Genomic DNA, 19155 nt, shown 5'->3' with positions numbered 1-19155 from the left:
CCATACTTGTGCCTTTCTGAACTCAAATCAAAGTCCTGGCAGTTTCGTTTTTATAGGAAATAGAAATGTGAATTTTTAAAACAACTGAAAGAGGCAATGGTGTATTTGATTTTTGATAATATATTTGATTAGTGTTGGAGATCAGTTAACTGAGTCAATAATAAGGCCAGATCAAAGGCTAGAACTTCATAGGGTCCAAGCAAATTTGTCCTATTTTATGATCACTGACTACCTCCCCACCCCCATTTCTGTCCCAGATTCCCCCCTCCAGGGATTTGGGAAGTAGAACTATTGCCACTACAAAGAGAGCAGGTCTCTCACACCCTTCCCAATTCCTCAACATTCCCACATATGTTCTTTACTTATTGGTGGTGTATTTTTGCTTTTGTATTCATGTTCAGCAGGTTTTTCAGCCTCAAATCTGTATTATGGAGACTTCAGTTTTCGTGTCTGTGAATATGCTCCTAACTGCAGAGCACATTCCCTAAGACCTTCACTCTTTGGAACTGGGATCCACTCACACACACAGAGAAAGAACATGGGTGAAATGGTTGTCCTTGATACCTATGGGAACTTTTTCTCTTTCAAGGCAAGAAGGTTATTACCCAATTGGCAAGTTTCTGCTTCAATTATTTAAGAGTTAACAGCCCGTCCAGAGTGGCTCAGTGGTTGAGTGTTGACCTATGAACCAGGAGGTCATAGTTTGATTCCTGGTTGGGGCACATGCTGGGTTGCGGACTCAATCCCCAGTAGGGAGCATGCAGGAAGGGGTCGATCAATAATTCTCTCTCATCATTGATGTTTCTATCTCTCTCTCCCTCTCCCTTCCTCTCTGAAATCAATAAAAAATATATTTTAAAAATAAATGATAAATAAAAGAATTAATGGCCTTCACAATAGCTTCTTGATCAACTGAAATACTGGATAATCTGGCCTAAAAGGGAAAAGGTCAGTTTCTTTAGGAGCTTCATAATACTGCTGTATTTTGACTTATTTTAGTAAAGGCATGACTTTTTGACTGTTTTATTCACTACTTTGACCAACAACTGGTACATGATTGGCACATAAGCACTCAATAAATATTTCTTGATTGCATGTAGACAAAATTTCTCAGTCCATAGAAATGAGTTCCAAAAGTCTCTTATCTCAAGACATTAATGTCAGGTAATTTAGATTAAAAAGTCTTGTCATAGGAATGGAATAAAAAATGCATAAGCCAGACAATACAATTAGCATTTGGGATTGACTTTTTAATTCTTCTGTTAGTTTCTAAAGAAACTTCAGCTCAAAGCTTATAAACCTGTTTAGAGCAGTTAATGCTTTATAACATCTTTGTTTACATGGGTAAATGAGTGATACCTGTTATTAGAAAGTTGGAGGTACATATATTTATCAAAATAACTATATCACATAAGAGAGTGACATGCTAAACATATCATCAGATATGGTTGAGACTAATGTTTAAGAGCAGAATATTAATGAACAGTAAAACAATATACTAGATGAGGCGACATAAATCAGGATACACTTGAATGGAAATAACAGAACATTTAATGTTGGAGTTTTCTACTTTCACTCTCAGTACCATTCATTTTGCGCAGGTTATTAATACCATTGGACATGAAAAATTACAAAGCAAGGGCTGAGGCAGTTTAATGATTTCTAAAGAAAGATGGGGCTATAAAACATCTGACTTCTTCCCAGACTGTCAGAGCCTCAGAGGATTTGAACAAATCACAAGCTATTAGGTGAAATGTTAATCAGTATTGGTATTCAATTAAGGACAAAACATTAGAGAGACATTTGGTTGTTATCTCCTCTTTTTTTCTCTTTTTAAGATTGTGTGTGTGTGTGTGTGTGTGTGTGTGTGTGTGTGTGTGTGTGTGGCAGGTATTGAGGCCTTTTAAGTTATTTTATATGCATTGTTTAACTTAATTTTTATAACAGCTGTCAACTAAATATTACATCCAAACCTTTAGAACAGTTTCTGACATAGAGTAAGCGGAATATAAGTGTTAGGAAAAAATATAAAGTATGTGTTTACTAAAGCCAACATCAAACATACTCCTTTCCATGTGTAAGGCACCAACCCAAATGGTTCACACATATTATCATAGTCTAACTCTCTGAGGCAGATTCTGACAGCAACTTTGATTTACTAAGGAAATACTAAGATCCAGAGTGGTTAAAGGAATCAATAAATGGAACTAAGATCTGAATCTAGTCTCTTTGATGCCAATCCCATGGAAAATGAGACCTTCTCTGAGATCATATAGCTATTATGTGCCAGAGCACAGATATTGACCTAGTTTCAATTCTATTTGAAGTAATAATATATATATATATATATATATATATATATATATATATATATATGTAATTGGATTTTGTACAGGGTTTCTAGCACAGTGCTCCTAAAACCCTTGGAATTTCAAGACTGTCTTTTGTCCTTCATAATGAGTTCCTTTCAACCATACCAGAGTTTATGATGATGAAGTGATTCTTGATTATCTCCTACATAGCTTCTGGATGGAGGCTAGTCTGCTAGAGAAACCAACTACACAATTAGAGGATTGGAACTTTCAATCTCATCCCTCCTGCAACCTCAGGGGAGGGGAGTGGTGCTAAAGATTGAGTTTAATCACTGGTCATTTAATCAATCATGACTATGTAATGGAACTTCAATAAAGCTCTTCAACAGCAAGGATTAGGGAGCTTCTGGGCTGGTGAACATACTGATTTGCTGAAAAGATGCTGCCCCAGGAGAGTAAGCACACAGAAACTCTGTTCCTTCCTATATCCTCATCCATACCCTGCCCTATGCATATTTTCCATTGGGCTGTCCCTGGGTTGTATCTTTTATAATAAAACTCACTTTTCTGAGTTCTGTGAGTCATTCTAGAGAATTACCAAACCTAAGTGGGGTTGAGGGATCCCTACATTTGTAGTTAGATGGAAAAAAATGTGAAAAGCCTGGGGACCCCATTTCAGCTGCTTCTGAAGTGGGAATGAACCCTTAAGCTCTGGGGTCTGCACTAACTCTGGGTAGTTAGTGTGAGAATTGATTAATTGTAGGACAGGGAGTTGGTATCAGAGAACTGAAGAATTGGTTGATATTTGGAAAACCAAATACCAGTACACCATTTTTAATTCTACAGTCTATCATTTTTAAGCCAATAAAATGGCTAACCATGACTTGACTACTGAATTTATGCATATTAGCTACCTGAAAAGAAATTCACTATTTCCATTAAGATGTGTATCTATGCTCTTTAACCTCTCACTCAGGCCAAAACACAACCAGAGGTGAAAATTAGTTTTCTTGAATATCTTCTATGAGGTGATTAGCCTAAAGCATGCATTCTGTTTGTGTTCTAATTCTGATTGAAAAGCCTGTTTGGCTGCAACTTATACGGAAATATCCACTCTGTCAGAGTCTAAAGAAAATATTGGATTATAATGAATCTATTGGCATAATCAGTTGTGATCTCTCTAGGTCATGGGTTAGACAAGAATAGGCGAGATTACCCTTGCTTATAAAACTTGGGAGACTTCATTATCTTTATGGTGCGCCCCAATATTTTGGGAATGGAGTCATCACATATACTGCAAGCACTTAAGCTTCTCTGAAAGTATATTTAGGCTAGATATCGGTGCTGTATTTTTTTTCAATCTCATCTCAGCATGAGGTACTCAGTTTTGACAATGGGAAAACCTTAGAACTCTGGATAAAATTTAAAAAAAATGGGGGTGGAGTGGGGAGGGATAAGCAGTAGAAGGGATCATCTTCCTTTAGGACTTACTTGGCCAAGTATGGTAGGGGACAGGGGCATGGCTGACAGAACCTGGGGGGTCCCCTGATGGAATCTCCAATATAACCATCTAGGCATTTCTCACAGTGCTCTCCTGTCGTGTTCCGTCGGCAGTGCTGTAAGACAAAAGATAGGAAAATTGACAAGGACACAAAAGAAATTTTACAGACAGCAAATCTGGGAACCAAGTGATACTTCTAGTAAAGAGGATGTCAGGCTTGACAGAATAGAGGGTGTGCATTGGTACTAATCATCACGAAGAATACACGTTGCCCCAGTTAGTGCTAGAAAGTATGCACAATGATGCATGACTTAATCCTGGATTTCTGTGTGAGCACTAGCAGCCTGGGACTCTCTTTAGTGTTTGTGTGCTTGTTTCAATTCAGAAAGCTAATCAGAATGATCAAATTCTGGATGTTGTAGAAGCATCAGCTTACTGACTTGGAATGAATGTGAAATGGAAAAAAAAATCTTTCTTGTGCTCACCCATGACATTGGGAACAATTTAAGGATTTATGACAAGCATGTCAAACTCAAGGCCTGCGGGCCGCATGTGGCTCACAACGAATATTTTTGTGGCCCAGCCAATATAATGATATGTAAGAAACATTTTAATAAAAATTTCATAACTTAATTTTTACAATGTCCTGTTATACATAATTATTAATAACGAGCTACAACGTTCGCTAATGACTGATCACTATAATCATGTTGCATTCATTTCTCTTACGCGCCTTATACGCAGGCACACCATTTCTCTCCCTAATACTAGCAGCGAATATTTTAGCAGCCGATTGCCACATCATTAGTCTTGGACTGACTTGTTTGGTGTGCACAACAGGAAATATTTCACTTTCGGAGAACAAGAAAGATAGGTTTATTTGCAGTACGCTTATTAATCTGAGCAGTTATTCAGTGTCTGGTAAGTTAATGTTCAATAAAAAACATGAACTTTTATTAAAATGTTCTATTATTTTATGTTAACGATTACTCATTTATTTCAGCCCTTTGTATTCAGTATGTCTCTATCGAAATAAACATACGTTTCTATGAAAATTGAAGCTTTTGTTTAGTTGTGGCCCACATAAACTTAAACCTTGTTTATTTGGCCCGTGTTAGCCTTTGAGTTCAACAGGCTTGATTTATGGGCTTGGAAGAACAAAATGTGTCATTCTGAAGTATAAATGTAATGGAAAGTAGATAAAGAATATTCTGTTAATGGACTGGTATATTTTACAGTGACATACAAGAAATAGTAAGCTGGTTTATTTGTATGATTTATCCATTTGTTGTGAGGGTAATTAGAAAACCACAAAACAGGCTGATTTTTCTGCCTAGATGCCTGTTCATCATTTGAGATCTTTATCTGGTCTCAAAACTTCCAGGAATTCCTCCCTGATGCTCCTCTCCTGCCACTGCACACATTATACTGTTATCATCTGCTCCCAGCTTGTGTCTTTAACCAGTATACTGCCATCACCTTGAATGGAGTAGATACTCATAGCTCATTGTCCAGCTGATGGGTTGATTTCTGACTAGTACTCTGTAAGTGATGCTAGTTCACTGGTAGTTTCCTCCAACTGGACTAGCCTGGATTGCACAAGGCAATGCCATTAGCATTATGATATGTTTATCTTTACATTCACCGAAGTGTTTAAAGGTTCAATAGGGTTAGAATCAGAATGCCATTGAAGAGACATCCTCCTGTTTAAGCAATTACCTTAGTAAGACCTATGCAAGAAGCTTCAACAGAATTAGTTTTTTTTCCAAATAGTGCTCTGTGAGGAAGCCTGGGGAAGGCAAAATGGAGCAATAGTAGGCTGAACTCTGAGATATTTAATCTTTACATGCTATGTTAATTTTATTTTCACAATAATTCTAAGGAAAGTTACATTTCCTCCCCCATTGTACATATGAAGAGATGACAGCACAGAGAAGTGAAGGACATCGCCCAATGTCAGGCAGATGGCTACGCTATTCATTCCCACATTATACTGCTTCTCCAGTGTGCTGGAGAAAAGGCTTCTTTCCAGAAGAGACACAAAATCATTGCATCAGAAGTTGTCAGACTATTTTATGAATAGTTTGAGCTTCAAAGAAAGTATAGCACACTAGTAAAAAAAAAAGAGGGATACTATTGTGCAACAAGCTAGAACACCCAAACAAGTTGAACACCCTTTGCATACTTAATTGGTCATCGTTGGCTCCTGATTAGAATTATGTTAGAATGGAATTTAGGGGATAGTTCAGATTGTCTGATAGATCAGTGAAAATTCTGAAAAATAAAGTCAGATGTGCAGACTACAGGATGTTAGCATAGTTCCCTCATAGTTCTTAACACTGTGTCTTGTGCTAAGTCAGTTGTCAGAAAAAAAATGAAAGAAAAAATTGGCAAAGGGCGGATTAGTCAACTGATGTCTGGAGCAAATAAAGGAAATTAACACTCACCCAAAGCCAGCTAAAAACTAGTGGCAATCTCTCATCCCATGGAAAACCAGTGAGCCTTGTCCAACCACCAGGAATCTAAGCCATAAGCAATCTGGCAGGGCTACTTGTAGACTGGGGTCAAATTTGTCTCAGTCCTTGTTGGACAGATGAAGCCCATCTGTGCAGGCCATTCTTTGTGCCTGGGATGCCTATTAAGCTGCAAAAATGAGCTAATTCCCAATTCTGTCCCCTTATGGCTCAACAGATGCTTTGGATTCCTTGTCAGGGCTCTAATTCTGCCATAGCAGCCACAGGAGCAATAACCAAATCTCTCCAACCTCTAAATGCTCAGAGTGCAAACACTGACTTTCCTCATCTGTCTCCTTTTAAAGGGTTTATAATTAAATTTCCTAAAAGGCATTGATGCACTGTCTGGGAGGTGGACAGAGAGAATGCTGGAAGCAGGGACTGGCTCTTCCATTTTTTAGCTGGTTGATTTTGAACAAGTCACTTGGCCTTTCTGGGTCTCTATTCTCAGGATCTAGACTAGAAGGCCTATAAGGTTTCCTTTAGCTCTGAAAATTGTTTAATCTGATATTGCAAATATCCCTTTACCTTCAATGCTCTGCCACTTAAAAAACAGAAAACAAAAATGACAACAATCAATAAGTATGTTGTTAGAAGGGAAGAGTTATTTTTAAATAAACCTGACCTCACTCACAAATGTAAAAAGCATTCTGAATCTTTGGTCAGTGGTTAAGAAAGCTGCTATGTAGACAACCAATTGCACATTGGTAATAGGAAGGATATTTGGATACCAGTTGTGCCTCCTTCACATTAGACGTGATGTCCCTTACTGATTTGGCCACAGTACCAGCATAATGTAGGAAGAAAGCATGAAGGATCAGATTAGCCTTGGTGTGGTTTGTCACTTTCTTTGTGCAAGACTATAGTCTATCTAGATCTGTGTTTTTTGAAGTAAGCCCAGGGAGGTGAAGACTATTTTCAAAATAATACCTAGATTTTATTTTGACACTCTAGTTTTCTCATGCGTGTAAGGTGGAGTCCTCCTGAGGCTACAAGACAGGAGATATCACCACAGATTGATGCAGATATGAGATCTAGCTGCCTCCCATTAAACCAGACATTAAATATACTTTCAATATGTAAATTTACATGCAATGGATTTATTATTGTTGTTTTTCAAATAAATTAATAGAAAAATATTATTTAAAATTTTCCATTTTAAATTTCAGATGCTGAAAATATAGATATAATCCACATAAAGAAAAGTCATTTGGCAAGCTGAATAATTCTTACGAGTGTAAAGGGCTCATGAAACAGAAAAGTTGGAGATATGCTGCTCTGTCTGGATCAGTGATTCTCAAACTTTAGTGTGCACATGAATGCCCCGGGCATCTTGTGAAAATGCAGGTTCTGATTAAGGAAGTCTGGACTATGGCCTGGGTGTCTGCGTTTCTAACAAGCTTCCAAGTATCATCAATGCTTTTGGCCCAGACTGTACTTTGAGAAGCAAGTGTCTGGCTAGTTCCTCAGCATTGAACCTGAGCCTGAGTCTCTAGCATAACAGACATTACCTTTTCCTGAAATAGTGACTCAAGTGTCTCATAAATTATAAAATCAACGGTTTGTGCAATTAAGTTAGTTATTTTATCAATCAATCAATTCATTCATTCACTTAACAAACCTAGATTAAGCTGATATCCTGATAGATAATGAGCTGTGACTGTTACTAAAATGAAAAAAAGTTGGTTCCTTCCTTTCATCAGCTCACAGACTTGTGAAGGAAACAAAGATAAACAAGGAATAATATAGTGTTTGTGCTCTGAGGTATGCATTCAATACATTCCTGCTGTGGGACAAAGAGGAGGGAAAGATTCTAGCTTTTCCTGAGAAAGTCGGAGAAACTTAGTAGAGGTGGTGACATTTGAATTAGGCCTTGAGGGCTGAGCAAGAACAGGGGAGAGGCAGAAAACAGGGAAGTACAAATTGGGACACTGAGTACAAGAGCACAGGGTGAGTTTAGACGACAGTGAGAAGCTCAGTGGAGCTGGAATAGAAAACCCTGAAGAATTTTGAAAAGGCGAATGCCTTGATTGGGTTGTGTTTTTGAAAGGTGTCTCCATTGCTAGTGAGGAACACACATCAGGGAAAGAAGAGTTTGGAGCAGGCATTCCTACTACCAGCCATTTCTTTGTCCCATAATTCCTTCCTCAGGCCTCCTTCTGGAGTTTTCCTGGGGAACCTGCCATATGCACTAGAGTTGCCTGGCTTTGGGGGCCCTGACTGCAAGACTCAGCTGAGAACTCTTCCCAATGTGTTCCCGTTCTGATAAGATGCAAGGTGGCCTTTTCGAAAGACACCAATATATGTTAGACTGCATTAGGTAAGCCACTTTTCTGCATTTGATACTTAACATTCCTCTTGTGAAAGAATTTCTAAGCTTTTCTGATATGTCCCAAAATGGTAATATAACTTTATCTACTCTATATTTTATTGTCACAGGTCGTACTAGTAGTTCCTTAAAAGCAGCCTGTAAAATATAAGGTCACATTGAAAGAATTAGAAACAGTTGAGAGAGGACAAGACAGAGGCATTATAAGCCTTTAAAATAAAATAAAATAAAATAAAATAAAATAAAATAAAATAAAATAAAATAAAATAAAATAAAATAAGGCCTTTTATTTTTAGTTTCTTATGGAAGATGAAAGGCATGAGTTAAGCCAGGTGAACTGTAGCAACGGATTGAAAACTCTGGTGCCTGCAGTGAGCTGCAAAGGAAGTGTTCATGTGGAGCTGTTGCTTCGCCGGCTCCCTGAGAACTAAGAAGGAGCTGGGGCTACAAAGCAGGAGCTGAGACACTGGCCCTGGTCGACCAGATGGCCAGAATTGGGATACAAAAGAAACAAATAAATATGAGTTTGATTCTTGTGTGATACCATAGACAATATATTTGCCAACTAAATGCCAATATATTCTTTCTTTATTACAAGCCTCTTTTGCTCCCCCACTTGTGCTTAATTAAACACAAATTACATTTTTTGTCTTTCAAAATTAAATTTATAAGAATATATTTATGTTTTAGCTCTGGGGGCTGTGATAGTGCTTGATTTTTCTTTTGGGTCTCATGTACAGTATATATCTGTGTAGTTGTTATTTTGTTTGTGTTTTTTACATATATTACTTTAACTAGGGAGAAAAATATTTCCCTCCAGGTAGGGTGGAGTGGAGGAATCACCGTTAGGATGAATAGGATGGCTATTCTTTATCTCTTTTTTCCATTGTTCTGTCTTGAGAAAAGTAATTGTAGGAAGATTGGCAACTCCCCGAGTGTGCATAAAAGTGCTTTACACCATAGCCCATCCCCAATTTTATTAGAACCTCTTACGCCCCAGGTGCTGTGAAGGAATCACAGGATGACTGTCCCTTCAGAAGCTCACGCCTGGTCAGGGGAAAACCATGATAGCTCCTCTTCCGACAAGTGTCACTGTCAGCAAGAGTGGCTTTGTCATAGCTCTCCATAGGCACTGGCAGGAGGAACTTATTTCCCTTTAATGTATTTGTCTTCCCTCTTATTGACCGCCTGACTAAAGATAGCTGATGGACTTTCAAGTCCCTATTGACTTATATTTTAATAAACCAGATAACAAAGAGCCTTTATTTAGTAAAACTATCAGAGCTGTACATTATTAGTTCAAGTGCATCCATGGGATTTTCTTTTCAAATGTCACTGGGATTAAAATAACAGGAAACCGGAGATGGAAGCATTAGAAAGGGGTAGATTTTGGCAGCTGCATGTGCCTACACTGCTACAGAGGACATCCTGGATGTAATGGCTATTTAAGAAGAGGGGGGAAGGAATACAGAAATGCCAGGACTAAGCAAAAATACAAAGACAGCGACTGTTATTGTTTGCCACTTGATTCTCTCTGTCCCTAGAACAATGGCAACTGCTAGGTTTAAAATAAATGAAAACATTCTAACTTGCATTTTAATGTAAATCATGAGTAAAATAACACCTTCATGTACACACCTTGGAGCCCACTTATAATCAAAATGACCTGCTCAAAAGAACAATTATGTTAATTTTAAGGTAAATAGGTATAGTTAATTAAGTATTCTTATATTTTATGCAAAAATACTCTTGCAGTTCTGGAAAGCCTCTTTTGCCTCATAGGAAACTGAAGAACCTAATTTTCTGCTTATGAAGGAAAAATATGATCTTAGGGCACAAGTGTTTAAAAATGCCTCCCATGACTCCCTACATAAACTATTTCTGGTAAATTTTTCAATTCCCATTTTCACTAAGTTGCCAGTCCATTTAGTCCATTTCCATTTAGAGAATCAAGTGGAAATGGAAAACATGTAGCAAGTACTTTTTTTGATAAAAGGCTTCTTAAGTCTTCTTCATAAGTCTCGATCATATTTCACTGAAGAACAATCTATTGGAGAATTCATTTCAGTTAAGAAAAAAAAAAAAGTCTTCTGGGGGTTTGATCACAGATTACAAAGACCACAAGGCCAAAGCTTTCATTTTTATTAGCAATTTGGTTCGAACCTAATTTTTAAAAAATTTTTGATCTGTAGACCTGACTACCTTATAAGTTATAAAATAGTCTATGAAACAACTGTTTTACTCTCCCAGTTTATGTGGAGTGAAGCCAAACATATGGCAAACTGTATTATTACAGAGGAATTTGGATGGGTGGTTTCCTCCTATGTGTGTTCTTTTCAATCTCTTGTTGGCCCACAGCAGGAAGCCAGCTGCAGAGGGTGGTGAGGCATTGACCCCGAGGGGCACGTGCACATTCAGACACACGCCTCGGTGGCCACTTACAATCATAAGCACTTTATATGGGGTGTTTTACAGGAAAAGGTGAAGGGTAAGAAAAAGAGCTTGTTAGCAGTTTGTTCCTAGGGAGCTCCAATGTCCAGGAAAAATATTTTATTCCCACCCAAGATGCAAAGGGCCAGTGAAATCTGTGAGACGTGCCCCCGACCTACCACACAGAGTCCAGAGCCCTCCAGGCATTCGTTGGAATTCCCGTTACAGTCACAGGGCAAGCATTCTCCCGACTGGGCAAGAAAGAACCCAGCGCCACATGTCTGAAACAGACACAACAAAAGTATTTCCATTATTGAAACGATCAATTTTGGTCAATATTTTCTGAGAACAATAAGAGGATATGATTATGAAAGTATCTAACTATTTCTTTACAAAACATACAAAAGATTTATACTACTATTCAGGGATAGGTGATGTATATTCAATTTTCTGTTACACATTTTTCCTCTCTTCTTTCACTTTGGTGGAAATTAGGAATAACTTTAATAGTATCCCAGCATTGTAAGGAAGAATAAGAAAACTTTAGGTAACAGTAAACGAGAAGAAATGTTTTCTTCCAAAACAAAACAGGAAACAAAGCCATGGCTATTAGGATGGGGAATCACATCATGCTCCCTATAAAAATGTGTGGATTCAGAGATTATCGGCTATGATATAACAACTTAGAGCTGTGTCTTTAATAGCTTGGGCTTTTGAAAATTTTTTATCTTTTCAGATCCTATGTGGGCAGTGTTGCTATATATCATTTATCCTCACAACTCTGTGAGGAACACATTATTTTCCTTCATTTTAGTAATAAGATAATTAGACCCAGAGGTGGGTTGTGGCAATGTTACTGTAAACCACCTTCCAATCCACAAAGATGAATTTTCACCAGTGTTCCAGCTGAGAAACTTGGCGAGATTGTTCCTGGTTCATGCAATTGGTTTATAGATATGTATTTTGTGTTTCTGTCTCAATGATGTATGGTAGAAATGGCCTTATAGACCAGGAAGTCTACTCCCTGCCCACCAGACAGATTTACATCTAAAGAATTTCAGACAGATAAGAATCTAGGTTATCACAAACTTACAAAGTAGGAGATTTCACATCACTGCCTCACCCCCACCCCTACCCCCCAACTGACCCATTGCAGTTTGTGCTGTCTAGGCTACCAGGAAATTTTTCATTATATTTGGCGGAAATCCCTCTGACTGCTATGCAAACCCATTTCCTCTTACTTTTTTTTTTTCTCTGTAAAGAAGGAAAAAAATCACTAGACACCATTCACAGTATAAAAACACCACCAGTTTGGATCCTAAAATTAAAATATAATATATTCCATTTGGAGAAATTTTAATAGAGGATAATGACATTAGCCCATGAAGAAAAGGCAAAGAAATACCATTTTACTAAGTGAGAGACAGTAAGGCTGAGAGAGAACAAATTAATAATATATAATTGAGAGTTTGTGGATGATAGTAAGCTTTTATCTCAGTTTCCACTAGAGAACGAAAGAGAGGGAAAAGTGCTAAAATAGCACTGGAAGCATTTGATTTAGACCATCTAATTTCATGTTTTTGACTTGTTTCAAAATATAAAAATACTGGTTTTCATTGCTACGCAGTATATACAGGGTGTCTCCCCCAAAATACACACACTTTGAATAATTATTAATTCCAATGGGTTAAATCTGAAAAAAAAAAAAAAGAAACGTTAATTAAGCTATCAAAAATGTATGTGAGTACATTTTTGGGGACATGCTATATACTTACATATATATTTTTTTCTGAGTTTTCTACATATATATCTATCTTACACTTCTTCATTTTATTTAAAAAATGTATCTTGGTTGTGAGACATAAAGTTGATTTGATGACGTTAACTGTTTTTCTTCTTGCAGTTTGACATGAAGAGTGTTTTAATTATAAGATAAATGGATAAAAGTAGTGAGGACATTAGTATTAATCATCTTAGTAAGTGCCAAAAGAGTGGCTTTTGAGCTCCCTGACCATGTTACAGACATCTGGGGAGCTTCTGAGTCAGTAATTCTGATGGTAAAGCCAAAGAATCTGTATTTTTTAATAAGATACATTTATATTAAAATATTATTTTAATTAATTCTTCTCCCCCAGCTTTATTGTGACATGATTGACATGTAACATTCTATAAATTTAAGGTGTACAATGTGTTGATTTGATACATGTACGTACTGCAAAATGATTACCATCACAGCATTAGCTACCATCTCTATCATGTCATGTCATCACCATTTCTTTTTCTTTTGAGAACATTTAAGATTTATTCTCTTAGCAACTTCCAAGGATTATTAACTATAATCACAGTGCTGAATATTAGATACCCAGAAGTTATAACCTTATAACTGGAAGTTTGTACACTTTGACCAGCCTCTCTCCATTTCTTTCATCCCCGACCCCAGCCTTTGTAAGCACCATTCTGATCTCTGCTCTATGAGTTCCAATGAGTGGGGCAGAGACTGGAGGTGTATTTGCAGCAGAAAAGCACACTGATGGTGGCAAGGAGTCTGGGAGTGATGCCTGGAAACAGTACATGAGATCTATTTGTACCATCAACTACGGTAAGGACCATCAACTCAAGTTTCAGTAAAGTTGTTTTAAATTGATATTACTTACAGTCTTTTAGGCATTCCTATAGCTTTTTCTTCTGAAGAAGACAAAGACAAATAAGCTTGCCCTGAATAAATGCATCATTTTGAATATGACAGTGGCTAATCCCTTATATCCCCAAGGCTCTGGCTAAATCAAGACTTACTTTCTAAAAATAAAATTGTCACAACATAGAAAAAACAAACAAAAATAAACCCCAAAAAGTGGTAAATTTTGTATTTTAGAAGAGCTTTAGTTCACAGAAAATTACAACGGATCTGTTTTGGTTTTTTTGTTTCTTTGTTTGTTTTTATTGTCCCTCGGGGGCATTCTGGAAGAATGTGGGGCACTTCTGGCTTGCCATAGGGAGGGCATGCTGGGCATGGTGCAATGTATGAGAGTCCCACACAATAAAGAGTTATCTTTCATTCTACAAGATTTGGGAATGTCCAACACAATATTCCTGTAGGTTAAAAGCCTGTTCCTCTGAACCCACAAGCTAACTTCATTTTTCATGTTAAACGCAAAATGTTTTTGCAAACTTTTCATATGCAGTGCATTTTCCAAGTACACAACTACCATGTAAATCAAGGGGAAATTGTTTGGTTCTGCATCATATCTCAATACACAAGTGCTAGAGCATGACTACAGAAGGCAGAGCCCAGCGAATTGTCAGGAATACAACAGCTACAAATGCATGCAGATGCAGGTGTGTTGAACCAGTGATTCCAATACACCAGTGTTTTTAGTGTGAGTGATGGAAGTTTCCCAACATGGAAACTAACTTGATGACATTCTGAATAAAACAAATGTCCCTCCAGGATTCCAGTGTGTGACCAGATTTGGAAGGACTGCTTCCAAGTATCACTCACAGTGCCTTGTACATGTTAATTGCTCAACGAATGCTTGTGATTTGAATGATTTGTATCAGGATAGGAAATCTGAGACATATGTGTTGTTGGAAACCAGTGGTTTTTACTGCTAATCCACTCACTGCTTGCTGTTTGTGCTGGATTTGCTCTCCAATCTTTCTCAACACAGTCCAGACAGCCAATGTGTAGACTGGATGTGTGCAAGTTGAAATCTTTATGTTATGCCAAGTTTAGGAGGAAACTTCACTCTGAGAATTTGTGGTTATGCATTATTCACTCCCCAGGACCAGGCCTTGTGTGAAAGATGACTTGGCTCCAGTCTCTTCTACTGTAGGAAATGGGAAGAAAAGGGGAGGCAGGGATAAGTTTGTGTGAAGCAGTCATTTGGCCTCCTGCCGAGAGGGTGAGGTTGAGGGGTGGAAACCTGGCCAACTCCTTTCCTGCTGGGTTTTGTACACCTGAAAGGATTATGTTTTCTAATTCATCTATTCAGAGGGGAGGCACCATTTTTAAATTCACATAAAGGCACCACATAGGCTAATGGAAACCCTGGTCATAGGGAGCTTCTGATGCCATTACTAGAGCCCACATACTTGGATGCCTTGGACCTTGTGAGGGAGAAAGAAACTTTTCTTTACACATCTAGCTTCTTTTGGTTGGTCTGATAATCAAACAAATATGAGATCGATTAATAAGAGAAAATAACCAAACTTAATTGCACTCTTACATATGGGAGCCCCACATACACAAAAGAGTCAGAGACCCCACATGAGAGATTCAGAGACAGAAAGGGAAAATGGAGTGATAATGATATGCTCAGCTAAGGGATACAGTAAGAGCCTTGGGGCTTAAAAGGGAAGGATAGTCATGTGCAGGATGTTCAGTAATTGGACATTTGCCCTGCCCTATATATAGGTCATAAAAGGTTCTTTCTGGTGATAATTCTTTTTAGGGGCGAAGTTCTTAATTTAAATTCTTTAAGAGAAGAGTAAAATTTTGTCATGAGATTGCAGTATCTTGATTGTCTTCAATTCAAAAGAATTTACATGTCAAAGTATCACATTTTGGGAAGGCCTGTTCTGAGCCCCTCTAACCTTGTGCTGTAGAACTTTAGAGTATTCCCTGGAGTGGTAAATTATTAAGTGGTTCTGTTAGCAGTGGCAGGGAAGGCACCAGGTGCTAGACCCATAGGGTCAGACTGGACGTGGGTTCAGCAACCTCAGTACTTGAGTTCTGGCTAGGAAAGAATTCAGAGCCAAGACTCAAAACTATAAGAGGACATTTCCATTTATTTGGAAAATCGCAGAGGTGGAAGAAGTAATTTGTAGAAGAAACGAGCTTCAGAAACAAGTTATAGAGGCAAAGGAAGGGTCCTAGGAGCTTGGGAGTGAGGAAGGTAAAGGTAGTGTCTGGTGGAAGGAGGAGCGGGAGAGAGGAAAGGGATAGGGAAAGTTGCAGGCTTGTTTCTGGAAATTGTCCTTCCCCTTAAGGGTTTTAAGGGTGGAGATTTTAGGGGAGGCCCCAAGGGAAGATCTCATTATAATATTCAGCAGCTTTCCAGGTGTGTCCTTTCAGGGTCTAGGTCTCCACTGATTGATTAATCATTTCCAGGGCAGGGGTCATTATATTCAATACAGCTGATCCTTGGGGTGGCTGGTTTTATTGCTTTTCTGGGCCTGGAGCTGAAATACAACTGAGGCCTAGATGTTATCTCTAGGAAGGAAATGTCAGGGATCCAAACCACATGACCAATATGCCAGAGAAGTAAGGTCACGATGGGGGCAAGGTTCCCCCCTTCAATTGTCCTTCACTAGGCACCAAGGGCTGGTGACCTTCTGTACCTGGCCATCATCTTTGCTCTGCTCACCTACCACCGTTCAAGAAAGTTTGAGTATTCTCAAGGAAGAGCTGTTTATTTTATATAGAGAAGTTATCATTCTGAGTCCCCCCCCCCCCCCCGAAAGTTCTGTTAATTTTTACTGAATCTCTTATTGAAATTCTATAGGAACTGGTTAAATTGACCTTTGTCATATTATTTAAAAGGTAGATCTTTTCAAGAATAAAAGAAAACACTTTTTTGTTTTAGTTTTAGTTTTGCTCCTGGTTAACAATCTCTTTGCTAAGTAATTTCAAGACCTGTATTTTTTAGAGGCCCAATGAATAGTTTTAGTGTCTATCTGCTTTATTTTGGAATAGTCTCCAGAATTTACTAAACAAAGACAATGCTTACATATATTTATGTATGTGAGCAAGAGAAAAAGTCTTATAATCAGTTTTTAGATGCCATAGTCCAAAGCAAGCTGAAATGGATAAAAAATGTAAAAGCTCCCCCTTAAGCCCCAGAAAAAAATCTTACAAAATAGATACATACTTGAAACATATAAAGTTATTAATATACAAAAACCATTGAATAGGAATATTTACTTTTAAAAAGTATTTCAGCCAAATTGTCATTTGACCTATGAATTACTTTCCACTAAGTCATTTCCTAGACCTTTTACAGTTCTTCATTATTGAGCCACTTTGTTATTATACCTTATCTTCTGCTCTGACACCAAGATGGGATTAATCCATGACATTTACTTCTGCTTTTGAAGAATAAGAGTGAAAATTGCCATTTACTTACTTGGTTGTGATTAGTGTAATGTCTGGCATGGAGTAAAAATCAATGGCTGTGTACTTGACTAGTTTTACATTCATATAAATTAGAACTAGATGGAATTTTAGGAGTAAATTAGTGTGATATGTCCATGTGCCACTTATATTTAAAGAAACTGGGAATGACAATATATGTTGATATCATTGCAGAGGGCATTATTTCCAGAGGTCCAACATGCAATCATAATATTAATTATTTCATAAGATCTGATGATGTAAGATTGTTTATTTTTAACAAAGAGAATAACATTTATATAGCTGGTTGATCATTTTTGTCCTCATTTGAAGAAGTCCCCTTGGGAACACTAAACTTAAATCAGTAAAACTGTCATTGTATTAAACATTTTTGTATTTTCTTAAAATTCTTAAATTGTGCTCTTTTGAGGTATAGTTCAGTATGGATCCTTTAGGTGCAGCAAACTTGTAAAGTCAGTTGTAGTAATTAAATAAAGTGAGTGCCAAACTAAGTAATACCAATTTAGATGGAAAACTTTCACAAAAATCTCTTTGTGTTTTCCAAATATTGTCACAGAGGAGCTAATTAACTGGCCACAAGCCACTACTTTTGCATAGACACTAAATTTCTGAGAGCTTCAGAATGTCTATTATAAAGCCTGATTGACTAAATAAAATGCTCTAGGAAATTCCATTATAAAGAGCATATTTATAATCCTAGTGCCTATTCTAATAGGATCTGACCTATAATTGGAACAGATATTTGCATTGTGTCTTCAACCAAGGATCTACAAACATTTTACAAATGTTGACTCATCTCACTTTCTGAATTAGACTTCTAGAATTTTTATTCATAACCTTTTGCTTAATTCACTGAGGCTCAATGGGAAAGCATTAAAAAAATAAAACCTCTCCAAATTCATGCAATTGTATCAAAGTTATTGCTACTTTCAAATGAGCATTTTTCAAATTTAACAGCACACATTTTTGAGCTTAGGTTTTTGCGTGCATATGATGAATCCATTTTCTCTTGTTTCCAGGAAACAATGATTTTAGTTCTAGTTTTAGTGAAATCCATTTTTTGTTTTATTAGATGAGTTAGCTTAAAATTTAGCCACCTTATTGTTAAATATTATGTGCAGTTGGGAGCTAAAACTTTATGCCTTTAATTTAGAGTCCATGAGTCCTGCATGCTGCTGATGTCTATATGCTTAAACGTTGGGCAGATTTAAGAATCAGATAGTATTCCTGGATCCTCCAGTAAGGTCCAATAGTTCAATTTAATTTATTACAAATAGAAATTTATCCTTTGCTGGAGAGGAGTTATTTCTAAGAACATATGCATTTATTACATGGGTAGGCACTCGCAGGCCATTTTTTCTGTTTCTATAAAAATAAAAGATAAAGTGTCTGGGATGGAAAGCAGTTCTGAATTAAGCTATTGATAACTTAGGTTCTAAATTTTTTCCTGTAGGGCTTAACAAGCCCTGATTGTTCATACACAAAGCTGTTCTCAAAGTGCCAACATAAGTTAAATGTATTATGCAACATGCTCCAGTTAGCAAAAAGTTGGCTTCTTGATTGAATTTACTTGAATATGGAGAGAATTACCCATGTATCCTCCCTTGGGTCTTTTTAAGCTCTTGTTTGCGCAATTGAAATTCCCCACATTTCAATAGGCGAAGTTAAATTTTAGATTTTGACAGTGATTTCACCATAGCTTGATTAGGAAAGTGGTTTCAGCATTCCTCAGAGGTTTATCCAGTTCAAAGGTTTTTCTTCTTAAGATTGGCATAGTAAACTAGGGCATCAGCTAAACACGACCTATGGGGCCAGTTTCTCCTAGCTGGTGCTTGGAGCTTCCTTTGTGCGTATTGCTTGGGATTCGTGTCTGCCACGTGTTTGGCCAGCTTGCAGAACACTCCAGCTCTCAATTTAATCACCAAATGAAATAGAGG

At 37.5% G+C, this 19155-nt stretch overlaps 1 protein-coding gene across 2 annotated transcripts in view; it reads right to left on the bottom strand.

The window, feature by feature from the left end:
- Positions 1-19155, bottom strand: part of LAMA4 (laminin subunit alpha 4) — a 137279-nt gene that overhangs the window by 90686 nt on the left and 27438 nt on the right. For both annotated transcript variants that reach the window (XM_079780270.1, XM_079780271.1), the window contains exons 3-4: positions 11265-11366; positions 3804-3928 (exon numbers count right to left, since the gene is read on the bottom strand). In XM_079780270.1, coding sequence (XP_079636396.1) covers positions 3804-3928; positions 11265-11366 — 227 coding nt within the window. The remainder of the gene's footprint in view (positions 1-3803; positions 3929-11264; positions 11367-19155) is intronic.

Source organism: Cnephaeus nilssonii (assembly GCF_951640355.1).
Source record: "Cnephaeus nilssonii genome assembly, chromosome: 9".
Taxonomy (NCBI): Eukaryota; Metazoa; Chordata; class Mammalia; order Chiroptera; family Vespertilionidae; genus Cnephaeus; species Cnephaeus nilssonii.
Note: the sequence above shows the minus strand (reverse complement) of the source record. Positions and strands in the feature narration are given on the sequence as shown.